Source organism: Homarus americanus, unplaced genomic scaffold (genome assembly GCF_018991925.1).
Source record: "Homarus americanus isolate GMGI-L3 unplaced genomic scaffold, GMGI_Hamer_2.0 scaffold4060, whole genome shotgun sequence".
Classification (NCBI taxonomy): Eukaryota; Metazoa; Arthropoda; class Malacostraca; order Decapoda; family Nephropidae; genus Homarus; species Homarus americanus.
In genome coordinates, this window is record NW_024746161.1 from 10,535,845 (window position 1) to 10,551,499 (window position 15,655).

The 15,655-nt window shown below is 35.6% G+C and overlaps 1 protein-coding gene across 1 annotated transcript; it reads left to right on the forward strand.

Annotated features, from left to right (window-relative positions):
• The first annotated feature begins 348 nt into the window (after positions 1–348).
• On the forward strand, positions 349–15,408 carry LOC121878990. The gene is made up of 9 exons (XM_042385441.1): positions 349–596; positions 3,476–3,649; positions 4,219–4,295; positions 4,716–4,853; positions 10,223–10,289; positions 11,485–11,655; positions 13,215–13,288; positions 13,795–13,938; positions 15,062–15,408. Exons 1-8 carry the CDS (start codon positions 533–535, stop codon positions 13,933–13,935), a joined length of 906 nt encoding a protein of 301 aa, XP_042241375.1. The 5' UTR covers positions 349–532; the 3' UTR covers positions 13,936–13,938; positions 15,062–15,408.
• The last annotated feature ends 247 nt before the right edge of the window (positions 15,409–15,655 follow it).

Genomic DNA, 15,655 nt, shown 5'->3' on the forward strand with positions numbered 1-15,655 from the left:
CCCCTACCTGCACACTCCTCGACGATCAGTTAGTTCTTGGTTGCCACAAGGAACAAGTTGGCAAACAGATATTTAACTTTTGATGAAGGACGTACTGTAGGTCGTAAAACCTTTAATAACTATATAAAGAGCATCTAAATACCTTGTTGAGAGAGCAAGGACAATATGTGATTACATTTCACTCCTAATTAGCACTAAATTAACACTACATATAAGGAAATAAACCGATTTACTTAACACCTTTACCTAGAGCACTGATGAAATGGAAAATGCGAAACACTATGAAATATTTTCGGCAGACTAAGACCGCGGCTCTTAAGTTTTGTACACCGCCCTTGATTATCCTCTCCAGTCAGGTGCTCACTGCTGCTGGGTCCAGGAGTCAGATCACCGAGCCTTCCGAGCCTTCTGTTGTCTGTCTGTTGTCCTAGGCCGACGAACTTCACACTCATCCTTCTGGGGCTTCTGAAGAAATCCCAGGTTGAGACATCGTTAAGGCAGTGGGAGACGAAGAGACTCCGCATCGGGTAAAATGTCGCTGTTAAAGACGGCACTGTTTGGCCTGAGTGCTGCCTTCATGGTCACTCTGGCTTATGGTAAGTTACACACGTAAGAAATTTTTTAGCGTGTACTAATGTGAATATTATGAAGACACTTTTAAATCCTGATATTAACCTTTGAACTTGAAATGAGAGAGAGAGGCAGAGCGAAAGACTGCAGTGAGCTTACAGCCATCCAGTTTGCGTTACTTAGGAAGAGAGAACCTAACCAAAACCTTGAGCCCTTCACGGTCGCGTTGTATCTTACCTCGTAATGGGTTGATGGCTTCCTCGGTGGAGTCTCCTGTACAATTACTACTGTACAATACAATGAGAAACAGCACTTTAATTATAATACAAACAGTATAAATGATAAACGTTAATCTTAGGAAAATACCATATACAGTACTGTACTGTTCATGTGGTAAGGTCCTCAACAGTCAAGTTAAACAAGTGAACTGGAATACATAAACTTGTGATGTAGTATTCTTTAAGCTTCGTATATTGACAAGCAAGCACAAGAACAACCCGGTGTTACCACAGATACTTGCACCAACCACAAATAACCAGTAATTATGTTGGTGGTTTTTTTCACCATGGTAGGTCAAGGTGCAGCCCTGCGTCTGGATGAACGGAAACAATTACCTAAGAATGTGACGACATCTGATGAAATAAGTATTACCGCGTAAAATATAGCATCTACAATATAATGATATGAAACTTTATTTTAACTAACATCCATCCTTGTGACAAACTTCTTTCACTTTTGGTTATCTTCCATCACCGTCTAACATAAAATTAAATATATTTATCTCTGGGTTTTATTCTGCTAAGTTCGTCTAGTTACTACTACAGTACAGGACTCTACTACAGATGTCATTATTTAACACACCTTTGTATTGTCACACTAACCATATACAGTAAAGTTAAATTTATTCGTGTTCATTGTATCGTTTATCAACTATTGTTTTCCTAATTTCACTTCTGTGTTTTCTTCTTGAATTAATAACAATTGTGTAAAGACTCTTTTTGAACTTATTTTCAAATTAATTTGGTGTTGCTTTTCACATCCTGTTAAGTGAGTGAAAACAAAACAAAAATATTAGTTTATTATTGTTGCTCTGTTGTTTGGGAATCTCTCTCTCTCTCTCTCTCTCTCTCTCTCTCTCTCTCTCTCTCTCTTGAGCTTATTGGACCAGGAAGTGACTATTATGTATCCTGTTAATGTTTTTGCTGTTATTTTCGTTCCCTTCTCACAAACTGTCGGTTCTTGCCTCGCGTGGTTCTGTCACTACACATTCATTTACGTGGAGATAAATATTGTTTTTATTTTTACTAGGTTGAAGTCTACTGGTTATAGATAGTCTAATAATTATTACGGTTGAAATTCGAGCAAATTTGGAGAATATGAAGATTAATACGTTCAACTTATTTCACATGATGATTAAACGTCTTGTCCTAACCTAACCTAAACCACCATGTTGCTTCAGAGGATTTAATCAACAGGTGAAATAAGCTGATAGGTGGGGCTATTCTTCAGGTGATCCCAATTTACTGGACATATTTTATTTATAGTTGCTTAGCTAAATATAAATCGATATATATTGTGTAGTTTGAGTACAGAAACTATAAATATCAAATTAGAAGCAAATCAATTAAATGTTACATATATATTTATACTGTGGACTGAAAATCGAACATCTATTTCATGTACCATATTTATCGTAATGTTAAGTACAAGTTTAATTACGGTGAATTCATCAATACTGTAAAAAAAACAAGTAACGGAAGGAGCCTCATAGTAGTTTACATAAAACCGTACCATAAACATCAATAGCTTCATAAATGACAAAATCGTCTCATAATTTGGTCTAATTTTAAGAGACACTTTTGGGCAATATTATAATAATGGCATAGTCAGCCTGAGCAGTGTGTTGAAGTTGGGTGTTCAATGTATTATGATTCTTTTCCTGTCTCACTTTGGCCTCTTACTGTCCTCTCAAATCCACACAGGTCTACGTATTCTCCTGCCTTACGAAATGAAGATATATAAAATCATTATCTACGTCGGTATCGTATTTGTAATATATAGGAATGCGATTTTCCGTCGATTTATCGGTTTAGATTAACTTAATACATATTTGCATACCCGGAACTTCGGTGTTACGTAATAGCTCTAAATAGTTGGTTCTGAAATCATCGTTCACCGTCCCTGGGTGAGCATTGAGAATGATGTTAGTAGAGGTCAGGCTGGGTGGAGTCAGCCCAGCACACATCCGCGTACCGTTAATATTGATCGATTGTCTCATCTTTGTTCGTCAGTATCTCGGGCATTTTGCGAACAAACAGATTACAACAACAGTTTGAAAGTCTGTTATTAAATATTTCCCTTTTTCTTTTAAAATGTTTAGTAGCTTTCACCAATAGAATTTATTAATAGTGAAATTTTCGTGGTTAATGATATTATTTCTGGTGGTGTGATATGTCTGTGATCAAAACATCTAACGTTATCATCTTAGTCGCAATAAGAAGCGATCCTTTATGAAACTCATCCTGTATGCGTTGGTGGTGTACTCAGACGGGCTTGCTTTCCGATTGTTGTAGTTGATTGTGTCCAAGACCATGATTCGTGATTTGCATACTAAATAATTTTTGTATACATGATAAATACAGTAGAGTTTAAGTATTGTGACTTAAAGTACTGTGTGAGATGTGAAGTAGATGAAGTACTACAACACAACACGATTTTATCAGGGCGCTGGAAACCCCTGCCAAGGTCTTCAACATACTTGGGTAGATGAAGGTCAATATTACCAGCTTCTTTGTGTTACGTTTGGCAGCTTTCCGTTTAGTTTCAGTTTCCTATCATCAATTACTTTACTCGATTATCGTTCCTGTCTCAGCTTATATTTTGTTTACATTGTTTGTCCTCACAGGTACGCTGGATGAGAATTGCTTGGGTTGCTTGTGTCAGGCTTCAACTGGCTGTCAAAATATCGGTGGCTGCCCTCGTGGCTACTGCGGACCTTTCCTCATCTCGAGAGCTTACTGGATCGACGCTGGGAAACCCGTCTTCAGTAATCATGCTCACAACCCGGACGCACCAGGTGGTAAGTCTTTGTTAACCTTATCTTTGTTATGTTATCATTATTTGAAATCTTTATAAGTGTGTCTGTATCTTTAACAGTCCCGTCGTTTCCAAATTAACAAAATTTAATAAAAATATAATACATTTGATATCTTTCGCCCGTTTACTTTATGGTTCTGTGTATAATATGATGACATTCTTCATATTGAACAAGATAGCAGATATTGGCGCACTAAAACCGTTCACAGATGCTGATGCTACAATGTATTACTGGTCTTCAACAAATTAGGTCTTTAAGCGTTTAACTAGGTCAGGAATTACAATTTAAAAAAAATAGATTAAAGAAATATATTTATCACATACAGTAGAGTAGTTCATTCTCCCAGTACCTCCTCTTTACGCTATCGACATTCTTAAATATATTCTTGTTTAATTATGTTATAATATGCTCTCTCTCTCTCTCTCTCTCTCTCTCTCTCTCTCTCTCTCTCTCTCTCTCTCTCTCTCTCTCTCAGATAGGTAAGTACGATATACCGCAAGTAATAATTTTTTTTCTTATACAATCAGTGAATACAGTACTTTTATTTTCAGCTTTTGAGTCGTGTGCCGCAGACCTCGCTTGCGCAGCTGACATTGTCCGGGCCTACATGGCAAAGTATGGGAATCAGGTAAGTCTAGTTTCCTTTGTCCGTGTTCAAAATAAATTCTTTAGTTGTAGCACAAATGTAAGTAAATCGATAGAAACAAAGGTCTTATTGGTTTAATGGCAAAATTTAATATACTTGTTAAAAAAAAGTCTTTGTGATATGCATGTGGTTCTTAGACTATAAATAACACATTATATGATTTTGTTTTCTGAAATAATTGACATTACATAATAGGCCTAATTAAACTCATCCTTGGTAACTAAGTTCTCATTGATTATATTTACATTAAGGTAAGATCCTGTCGATAATTTTATATTTAGTCGTCAGTGATCTAAGTTACTGCCAAAAAAATCTGTATACATTGATTAACTTCAAATTACATAATTATGTTCGGATAATTACAGACCGCATTTTACTCATAAACTAAAACTGATAACACAGGATTGCAACGGGGACGGTTTTGTGAGTTGCACTGACTTCGTCAAGATTCACAAGCTGGGCAGGAACGCATGCGGCAATCACCTCCAGCAAGGAGAGTTCGTATCAGCCTACGAGAACTGCCGCCATAATTTTAACCTTGTATAAAACGGTGACCGTATTATTCTTCTCCGTACTGCTCTGCGCTAACATCTTCTGACGCCTATCACACACTATGTATTCCACTGAAATCTCTCAAATATGATGATATGGATTGCTTATGAAACTTACCAATATATTGTCAACTATTCAGTTACCATCAAACTAAAAGGAGCAGCAAAGTAAAAATATAATATGTATTTTTTTATTCTGATACAAGGACTCAGACTAGAATAACACAATAGGAGCTAGTAAAAAAGTGTATCATGTAGTGAGTTACTCAGGACTGATATAGTTACAGCTGGCTGACGCAGGACAGCTCCAACAAGGAGTGGTGAGCGTGGTCACCATAACGTGGTGAACTGCCTTGGCTGAAGCGAATGACGACTACAAGAGATTCTATACTTGCTGGAAAGTAGTTCCTGCCGACATCCCTTCCTCTTTATCACAAGAAAAACATTCACCTAACAATTTATTCTCGGCTTCACTTGCTTACATCCTCCTGGGAACATTGCCAAGTATCATTTACATACGGCATCAAGTAGGAGTATTATCTGACAATCTTGTGATGCCAAAAAAAAAAAAAAAAATATATATATATATATATATATATATATATATATATATATATATATATATATATATATATATATATATATATTTCTATGCAAAATAATGATGTTAAGCAGAAAAAATACTGATGATTATGTTTTATCCTTTTCTAATGTAAGTTAAAGTTATTTGAAGATATAGAGAAGTTCTGTACAACCTTTACCGTTCACAAGTTGAAGAATTTAACGTTATATATTATACTGAATAGTTAGCGTCCATTACTTAAAACTGACTAACACTGCTGACACGTGAGCACCTAGCGAAGAATATAACCCTGACTATTGAAGCACCTAAAACATAACACAGAAAATGAACCATGCTTAAAGAAACGTCTGAATAAATATTACACCACACCTACGGCTGCCATAACCCTGACACACAATGACCTTCTGGCGAAAACAACAACAACGAGCCAAACTAATATGACAACACACAACCAAGTGGTATTGTTACAACTATATCTAATACTTGCCGTCGATATAAGACTGGAAAAAAAAAGTTTATAATATTCATGTCCAATTTGCCTCTCATTTTATTGAATATCTAAATGAATAAATAAATATATAGGTAATCTTGTTTGTGCTTTTCATATAGGTAAGTCTGTGTGTATATGCATGTGCTACTTCTCTGCAGTTAATATAAGAACTCATTCATTGTAATACATTGTAATTACTGCATAGATTAGACAAGTATTGAGAGCTTTTGTTTGAGTTGTATAGACCTGAGGTTATCACTGTGATTTTACATTATGATTTATGGTGTTAATTTGGAAAGATAAAAATACCACAACTCTACCTTGGAATCTTTTATCATCCTGTTCTCCTCGTGGGAAGTAAATCATTTTATTATTTTGGATCATGTGAAGATTAGGCACCCCAGTTTATATCACTTGCTTAAACACCCTGATGCCACCTGGGGAGGTTTAATCTTTAATCACCAGATGGAATAAAGTGAGGTGTCTACTCTTCACGTAATTCAATATGTCTATGTCCGATATCATTTTAGAATCTTATGGTGGAAGTTATTCTTATTTATTGTATATAATCGTGACAGTAAAGCAATAAGATGAGATGGTTGCAATCCGATCCAGTCTACTATTTCTGTCGTTATTGAACAGGAAGATAATTAATTAATGAAGAGAGGAAGGTATGTGTTGGTACCCCGCTACATGTGTCAAAAGTTGTTTATTGAACGAAACAACCAATTCGACTAGATGTTCAATAACCCTGGTAACCGAACATCTAAAACAACGAGAAACTTACTTGGAGAATTGCTTGACTTGGAATGTGTGTGAGTTTTACAGAGATATTACGTTCTCATTAAAACACAGAAACCTCATACCTAAGGTGACACACACATGTTACCATGGAGGTAATTGGAAATGTAACCTAACCTAACCTCAGTAATTTATCTTGGCCCCAGTCTTGTCTCTTGCTTATCTGGATAATTACTTGTAGATAATATATTACAATACAGAAGTACTAAGGTATAATTTCTGAATAAAACTACACATTGACTTGTCAGTGCTGTCCATAAGATCTTTCTTTCCAACTGGATTATTTCTGTTCGTTTTTATTTGCCCGAACGCAAAGTCTAAAAAGCCCAACAAACAATGGACATATGTTATGGTAGATAAATTTAAGTCTGAATCATATTATGAAGTTTGTCAGTGGCTTGTGTACAGGATAGCGTCAATAAATTGTGTAAGGATGAAGGATATGAACCAGTAGAGCACTATGGACTGGAATATTTAACCTAACCACATTAAATCCAGTATATACAAGAGGTAGAAGGGAAAGAGGAAGTCCAAGAACGTAATGGAAGGATGCAATGGTGTTAAGTGGATGGACAGGCAAGAAGTGGACTACGTGAAGGACAACAAAGGTCGCCGAATGATATTTTCGGGGTGGACAACACGACATGCTGCTTATTGTTGAGGCTGGTTTGCTTACGACTATAGAATTGAACCAGGTAAATGACTTAAGGCCTTTTTACGGAAGGGGAACATCATAACGGTACATATCTGTTAGGGCAGTAAGAGTGAATGAATACAAGCATATGAAGGGATGTCTGTTTGGTCTCCGTCCCAGCCACCGTGACTGTATAGCGTGTAAAGGCTTGAAAGAATGAAGAAAATATTACTGTTAATATTTTTATCAAACTCGGAATAACGGGGTAATCTTCTCAATTCTCCAGTCACCTTATCGCGCTTTTCTGTGTTTCCATTTATGCCCTAGTTGTAAAAAATCTCTATTTCCGTATGTTTACAAAAGAAAGCGACTGGAAAAACTTTACACGCTCGTCTTCCATTATTTGCAACAGCTGGAAGCATTTGATTACATCTAGAAATCCAAAACATTATGATCATATGAGAACGCGAGACAAAGATGAAATTAATCCCGAAGGCAACACAGCGAGTGAGGAAACACAGTTAAAGACTTGCGGCAAGCCAGAGTGTGTTGCCACATATTACTGGGAAGAAGTTACAAAAGTGCGTCTTCAGGTTGCTGCTGGTCCCTTTCTTACAACACTTGGATCTAAATTGAAACACACTATCAATTTCATCAGTCAATTCTGATAGCCTTTAGACAACATTTCCCAGTTCACTGAAAATTCCACAAGCGACATCCACACTTTCCATGGTCAGATGTTAAAGGTTAACAAGACCTGAAAACACACACACACACATACACACACACACACACACACACACACACACACATACACACGCTAAATAAGGAAAATAGCAGATCAGGACTTAAAAGTAATTGACAATTTCCCAAATAGGGATAACTTCTCTTATTATTGTCACACAGTAATGGAAATTAATTTGCATGCGATATATTTTGGGGTCTCATTTTAAACGTAGTTTACCATCGTAACTTAGCCAAATTTTACCTAAATTAGGTTAGGTTAGGTTTTGTATAAAGCTATTCATTTATAATTATGCATTATGATGGTGTTCAATGGCTAATCCGAAGTTCCCCCCCAAAAATAATTTTCACAAATATTCATTAATCGGTCATTATACAATATATATATATATATATATATATATATATATATATATATATATATATATATATATATATATATATATATATATATATATATATATATATATATATTCCAGAAACAAATTATGTAAAATATTGGAATCATCTGAAAATTAGACACCCAAGTTTATACCACTTGAACATTAACTACTGTAATCTAACCTAACCTAACCTAACTTAACCTAATATAACATATGATAACTTAACATAACATAGCACAACGTAACATAACATATACATATCCCAATCCCCCAGGGAGAGCTAATGTGTTTAATCATCTTGTGAAATTGACCGGGATGCCGTACCTTCAGTTGATTCTTCCATTGTCTTTTCTTTAAACTTGAACTAAATTTGATGAAAAAAGAAACTTCCTTGTTTTTTTTTTCGTGTTCCAACCGCCGAAGCACGTTCAGTATATTGGTCATTTTCCACACTAGACAACGACTAGCATATATTAAGAAAAAAATGCGGGTCACCTAAAAATTAATTAACCCATCTTAGTGCACCTGTTAATTAAACACGTTATCGCTAACCAAACCAAACATAACGTAATTTAACTTCTCCAGGTAGCGATAGGGTGTTTAATCAACGGGGGGGTAGGGGAGGGGGCTAATGTGCAGGTGTTACGTATAAAGATGAGTCACTGGATTATCCCAATATAAAGTTAGTATTTATACGAGGTTGTGGGCCGGTCCAGTGACAGATTGTTATTGTGTAATATACGATTCTGGGGCTAAAGGAGGCGTGTCTAGATGGATATATTTATTATTCAGTATTTATGAAATTTTCCAAGGCTATATTCTGCTACTTGTCATGAGACACTGGTGAGCGTGTTTATATACAGTATCTCACCAAAAATATAGCTTAAAAGATGTAATAACTTGTACTGTATTAAGGTCTATTAAACCTTACAGAATATATTTTTCGACGTCAAGCTGGAGGGTTTCTCTGCGTGGGATTTCCACTTGGTTCAGTACATCGAACCTTCACAGTGTTTCCGATTTTAACCCATTACTCTTCTTTTTTTTTTCTAGCTCCTAGGAGATTTAGTCGCAAATAGACGGTGAAGAAATTCGATCTTGATGTTAATGTTAGCGAGAGTAAAGCTTACGGACGATATGAAGAGGTGATGTTGACACTTTCGACAAAGACATTGGATATTCTAGAAAATAATAAGTGTAAATTGTTCCAAGAACTTTAAGGCGTGACGGGGCACTTCCCTTACCTGCACTTCTTGCCAATCAGGTTTTTTTTTTTTGCCACAAAGGTTACGTTTCCAAATACACAGGAAAATGCTAATAAAACACGTAGAAAAAGTACAAATGGTATATAGAGTCCCTGTAGGAAGAACATGAAGTAACGAGCGTTGTGTGTTATTGTGTCTGTATTAGTAATAAATCATTAACGCTATTAACGATGAAGTTCAGTGACAAAATGGGAAAACACGAAACCCGGTGAACTTTTCTAGAGGGAGCAAGCGCCTCAGTTAAGTATACCCCCCCAACCTTCACCGTGGCTATTCAGGTCTTCACAGCCGTCGAATCCAGTCGCCTGATCTCCGAGTCTCCAGACTTCTGTTTGTCCTCCCAGGCCGACTTACTTAAGACTCAAACCTCTGTCAGCTACGAGAACGACCGGTTTACACCGTATCTCTGTCAACGGCCGAAGCTAACCACAGTTGAAAGATAGTTCTAAAGGGAATAGAAAACAGGCAGAATGAAGACGGCACTTGTTGGTGTGGTGGCCGCGATCATGGTCGCCATAGTTCATAGTAAGTTTGTGTGTGTGTGTGAGTTAGAGTTTTGCCACATATTTAACTCGGTTTATAATGCTATTGAGATTTTTTTTTATTATTATTGAATTTAATGTGGTGGAAACAGAACGATTTGCCATACATGTATCTCGGTTTTACAGTAATGGCATTAAAGCCTGATTCACTGAGCTTTAACTAGAGAGAGAGAGAACTGCAGTAAGTCCTCAGCCCTTCGGTACCGTAAAATGAGGGAAGTTCACCTAAACCTCTTGATCCATTGTCAACATATCGTACTTATTCTTCTCTCCTTGATACTCAATGGAGTCGCCTGCATAATCACTTCTTTAGACAAACTTTTGATGACGATTTAAAATAATATGGTTCAATATTGGGCGAAACAATTCTTGGTAAATATCACATCTTATCCAATTAACCTTGATACAGTTATGTGAGGTAGGGTACGACCTTCTACTCTGGTACTCGGTAAATCAGACTACACTCGGGAGCTGCTATCACTGGTGCCATGAGTTGTCCCCAAATATCAGTGCCCCTTTTTTTTCGAGTTACCGGACCCTACTTAACATAACCTAACCTGATTTGTGAACTTGGTCGATCAGGAAGTGAGTCATTTATGGTTTACATTTATTAGTATTATTATTTTCATTGCAGTCTTGTAAACTCTTAATTCTTCCTGGTAAGACAAAAAAAATTATGCAGTGTGTGTGAAGCTGAATTTAAAGTGACATGAATCCAATTTAGATACATCTTGTATATTTTAACCAAATTCTAAGTCAACTGCTATTTGAGATGTGGAGTATCAATGACAATGTCTCATCAATAAGCACAAAGTTAGAGAGAAGTCAAGTAAATTATACATTATACCTGTGTCTCTTTCTGAAGTAATTGGAAATTTTCTCTATATTATGGTGAATATAAAGTCAGAAAGAAGCAATTAACTAAATATGTGAAACCTTTTAGGAACTTTTTAACGGCTGTAATCTTCATAAATGGTAAATATATTTAATAAGTTGGCAACTTTGTAGAATGTAGGGTGACCCTCAGTGTATAGAGAGAGAGAGATGCTTGGAAGAGTGTCTTTAATGTATACTGTTTTACCAATCATTATTACAATTCTGTTGAAATGACCACTAACTTCTCAAACTCAAAATATCCTTATCTTCTAAAACTTAACTTCCCTTTATTGTGTCAACAGGTCAAGACGCTAATTGTTTGGAATGCATATGTCAGGCTTCAACTGGCTGTAATAGTAATACCGCCTGCCCTGATGGTGTTCACTGCGGACCTTACCTCATCTCCTGGGCTTACTGGTCAGAAGCTGGCAATTTAACACTCCCCTACGATCAAATCCCTGCAGGACAAGGCGGTCAGTACCTACTAACTCTAATACATTTTTCTAAAAAATATGTATTCCCTGTAATTATATTTGTTTCAGTATTGTGTCCGTAATGTCGTTGCTGAATTAACAAAATTATGTTACATTAATATATATATATATATATATATATATATATATATATATATATATATATATATATATATATATATATATATATATATATATATATATATATATATATATATATATATATATATATGTGTATATATATATATATATATATATATGCTGATAACCACAAGGAAAGAAGAAAACACGAAGTTCCCAAGCGCTTTCGTGTAATTCACATTTTCAGGGGTGAGTACAGACTAAAGAGGAGTACAAAACAAGGTGTATATATATACAGAGGAGGGTGAGACCAGGTCCACAATGGTCAGGTATTAGGTAATGACCATACTAATCTTTAAATAGCACGGCAACGGTCGGTAGTCAGGTCAGAGGGTAAGGTGACCCAACCTTCTCACCTGGTTACAAATCTTCTTAATTACAAAATTTTCCAGTTTGTACATGCCATTACTCAAATTCATGTTGAATGATTCGGTATGTTTAATGAGACTAGATTCTATGATGTTCCTACTATCAATTGAATTACAAGGTAATATTGAGGAGGCATTATCCCAGTCAATGCAATGCTTGTTGTCCCTCAAATGAACAAATAGAGCATTGGATTCCTGGCCTGTCCTAACACGCTCACCTACAGTGATTTACTTGCATATATATATATATATATATATATATATATATATATATATATATATATATATATATATATATATATATATATATATATTTCATGTAGATCCACAATGAAAACGTGGATAAGATAAATCTTGATAAAATCACACAGGTGCTCCGTTGTTTCCCTTTTCCCGTGTGATTTTATCAAGATATATATATATATATATATATATATATATATATATATATATATATATATATATATATATATATATATATATATATATATATATATATATATATATATATATATATATATATATATATATATATATATATATATATATATATATGTAATTTTTTTTTTTTTTTTTTTTTAATTATTGATTTACCTTTATTATGCTGAAAGTTTTCTCAACAGGCAAGGGCACACTGCAATATTTGTATTGTCTCAAAATGTTTTCATTTATGTTATCACGAAAAGTCTTTAATCTATCTTTTGTCCAGTGTTGACATTATTCATCACGATCAGAAGGTGAATAAAAAGAAATATACCTGTTGAGACAATTGTCTTAAAGGTGTGCCATATATGGATGGCCCGTAGAGTAAACGTTAAGTCTGATAACTACAGAGGATTTAAATCCCTCGTAGTTCCAAGGGCAAACGAAAGGTAATTTTTGTTAAGCAATTTGGCTCCATGCAGGCTAATGAAAACGACCACAGCAAAGAGGTTCCTGTGCCAACGTCTTCAGTATTCCTCCCACTCGCCCGGCCTCTGAGGAGCTGGTGTGTGTGTGTGTGTGTACAAACTTTATATTTTACTCATTACAACTATGTACTTTTTTCAGTATATGATTCTTGCGTCAGAAACCCGCAATGCGCAGTTCAAACTATCCTCGGCTACATGGCGAGATATGGGAAGGTAAGTCACTGCTGTAGTAGATCAAGTTTTATTGTGTACATTTTAGTCCATATGTCAACAAGTTTCTCTGCTCTGCTCCATGACATATTGTTTCTATTGCTACAACTTAACTGAAATTGATTTGTATTGGATACCCAAATTATACCTAAAGCAGGTTAGATTATACAATTGTTTTCACTGAGTGTTAATATATATGCGTGTTTATGGTTCTATAACTTTCAGCGCCATTTTATGACTGGCTAAATCTTGAATTAAGTGCATAGCTACTGTACAGTATTAATCGTATATCTACCAAGTTGCCTGAGCTGCACTGTCAAAATTATGTGGTAACCGTTTTCTTGTTCTGCCCCTCGGATAAGTGCAAGTTATTAATATTTGTGTTGGATAACTAATGCAAGGGGGTTTACTTTAAACTCGCCCCCTCGGGGCAGCCCCCAATCTACAAAACTATGCCACAAATATTTCTGAACTATGTGCTGTATTGTACTCAAAAAGTATTCATGCAGGACTGCAACGGGGACAACCTTGTGACCTGCACTGATTACGTCTTGCTACACAAACTCGGCAGGAACGGATGCCCAGGTGCTCTAAGCGGAGATTTTGGTTACAAATATGAAATCTGCCGTAAGCATTACAACCTCCAATAAACGGTGAGTTATTTATCTATCCCGGCTAGTACTTTGCATAATCCACACTTACACCATTTATCCCGCATTATTCTGTTTCAACGAAATCCTATGATTTGATCATATGGGTTGCCTGGGTAAAGTTAAATTCTTGAGAATTTATTTACCATCAAACTAGGGGTCAAAACCTTTAGCTTGGTATTATCCTTCGACAAACTTCATTAGGCTGCATATTCTTCACTAGCAGTTCCGAGATGTGAGATATGTACTCTGGACTCGTTTTTAAATATGAAACATGGTGGCATTTTTATTAATACTTAAAGTAATACTGAATATAAATAAAATAAAAGGTGACATTGATAAATAATAATCGCAGTAGATTTTGTAAGATGAAGTCTATTAACCTACAAAAATATACTTGTCAATTTGTCGGCGGTTAATGATAATAAAGAGAATAGTAATTGTTACAGTAACAACAAGTGTTAAATTGCCAGGTCTAGTGCGTGTCGCTGTTTAACATAACTTGACCAGTTATTATGTAAACTGCTAAACCTAACATTCAATATTTAATGTCTCAGGTCCACAGTCAAAAGGTTATATTACTTTAAATAAGGAAGAGACATAGTTCCAATTAAACGACAGTCAAATTACTCTTAAAATCTTTCCGTTGCTTATACAGCACAGCACTTAGAATCATTAGAGGAAGTCGTGATAACTGTACAAGATCTGAACAATGTCATGTATACGATGTTCACAGGATGTTTTGAAGTACTGTAATTATATACTGTGAAAACATAATATTGGAAGACATTAACCAAAACAAGGATACCTGGGACGTGGTAACAAGTTTGCAGTTAGTTAAGAAGAAGCGTATTACGTCATTGTTTGGCTTTGTATTGTTTTACATTTTTGTACAGATGGAATAAACAAAAACCATTTATACTGATTCATAATGCCTTGGGTAGTCATTCCTCAAGATGATGTTTGTATGTACTGTGTATGAAACAATTGACTAATAAATCGTCATAACTTGTCAACAGAAGTTAATAAAAATGTTTAACCATTAGTCAGACAGTCAGCCGTGGGGGCAAAAGACTCAGCTGCGAAGAGTTAATGTTCAGGAAATAACTCGGTTCTTGTTCCACAGGGCTTGGCGAGGGTGAATAATGACTGTAAAGGTGATGGCGGGGTAAACTGTCTTGACCCCTACCTTGTACACGAGCTGGGTGACTACTGTTGCTCGCTACTGACTTCTACAGGAGATTAGACTCCTTCAGGAAAATGGCTCAAGCAGCATCCCTTGGTGGTGGACCTTCATAGATTATTAGATTCATATTTTGTGCTTCTGGTATGTGTATGCAGTATACTGTATACATATATATATATTCCCCGTGATCAAGATACTAATATGATTTTTTTTTTTTTACAATATAACTTTGAAAACCTTCCTGGAGCTTTTGTGTATCAGATGTGAATTAAAAACTGTGCAATATATACAGGCTCTTAATTCTTTTTAAATGGATGGATCTCTTTTGTCCCAATGGTGCTAGAATGGAGACTCGGGATATTTAAACTAAGCAATGTACTGTAATTCCTAACACCAAGTGAAGTACCGTATCACCACAACACCAATTGTATCATCTTAACCGTTGATGATTTATAAAAAGCGAGAGGAGACTATAACCAGCGAGGGAAGACTATAACCAGCGAGGGGAGACTATAACCAGCGAGGGGAGAGTAT

Bases quoted from the DNA above. Each gene is read 5' to 3' on its own strand.
- LOC121878990 (XM_042385441.1), top strand. From the start codon at position 533: ATGTCGCTGTTAAAGACGGCACTGTTTGGCCTGAGTGCTGCCTTCATG. The intron at 4,854-10,222 runs GTATAAAACGGT...TAAAGGGAATAG, and splicing joins GCCGCCATAATTTTAACCTT to AAAACAGGCAGAATGAAGAC. The intron at 11,656-13,214 runs GTCAGTACCTAC...TACTTTTTTCAG, and splicing joins AATCCCTGCAGGACAAGGCG to TATATGATTCTTGCGTCAGA.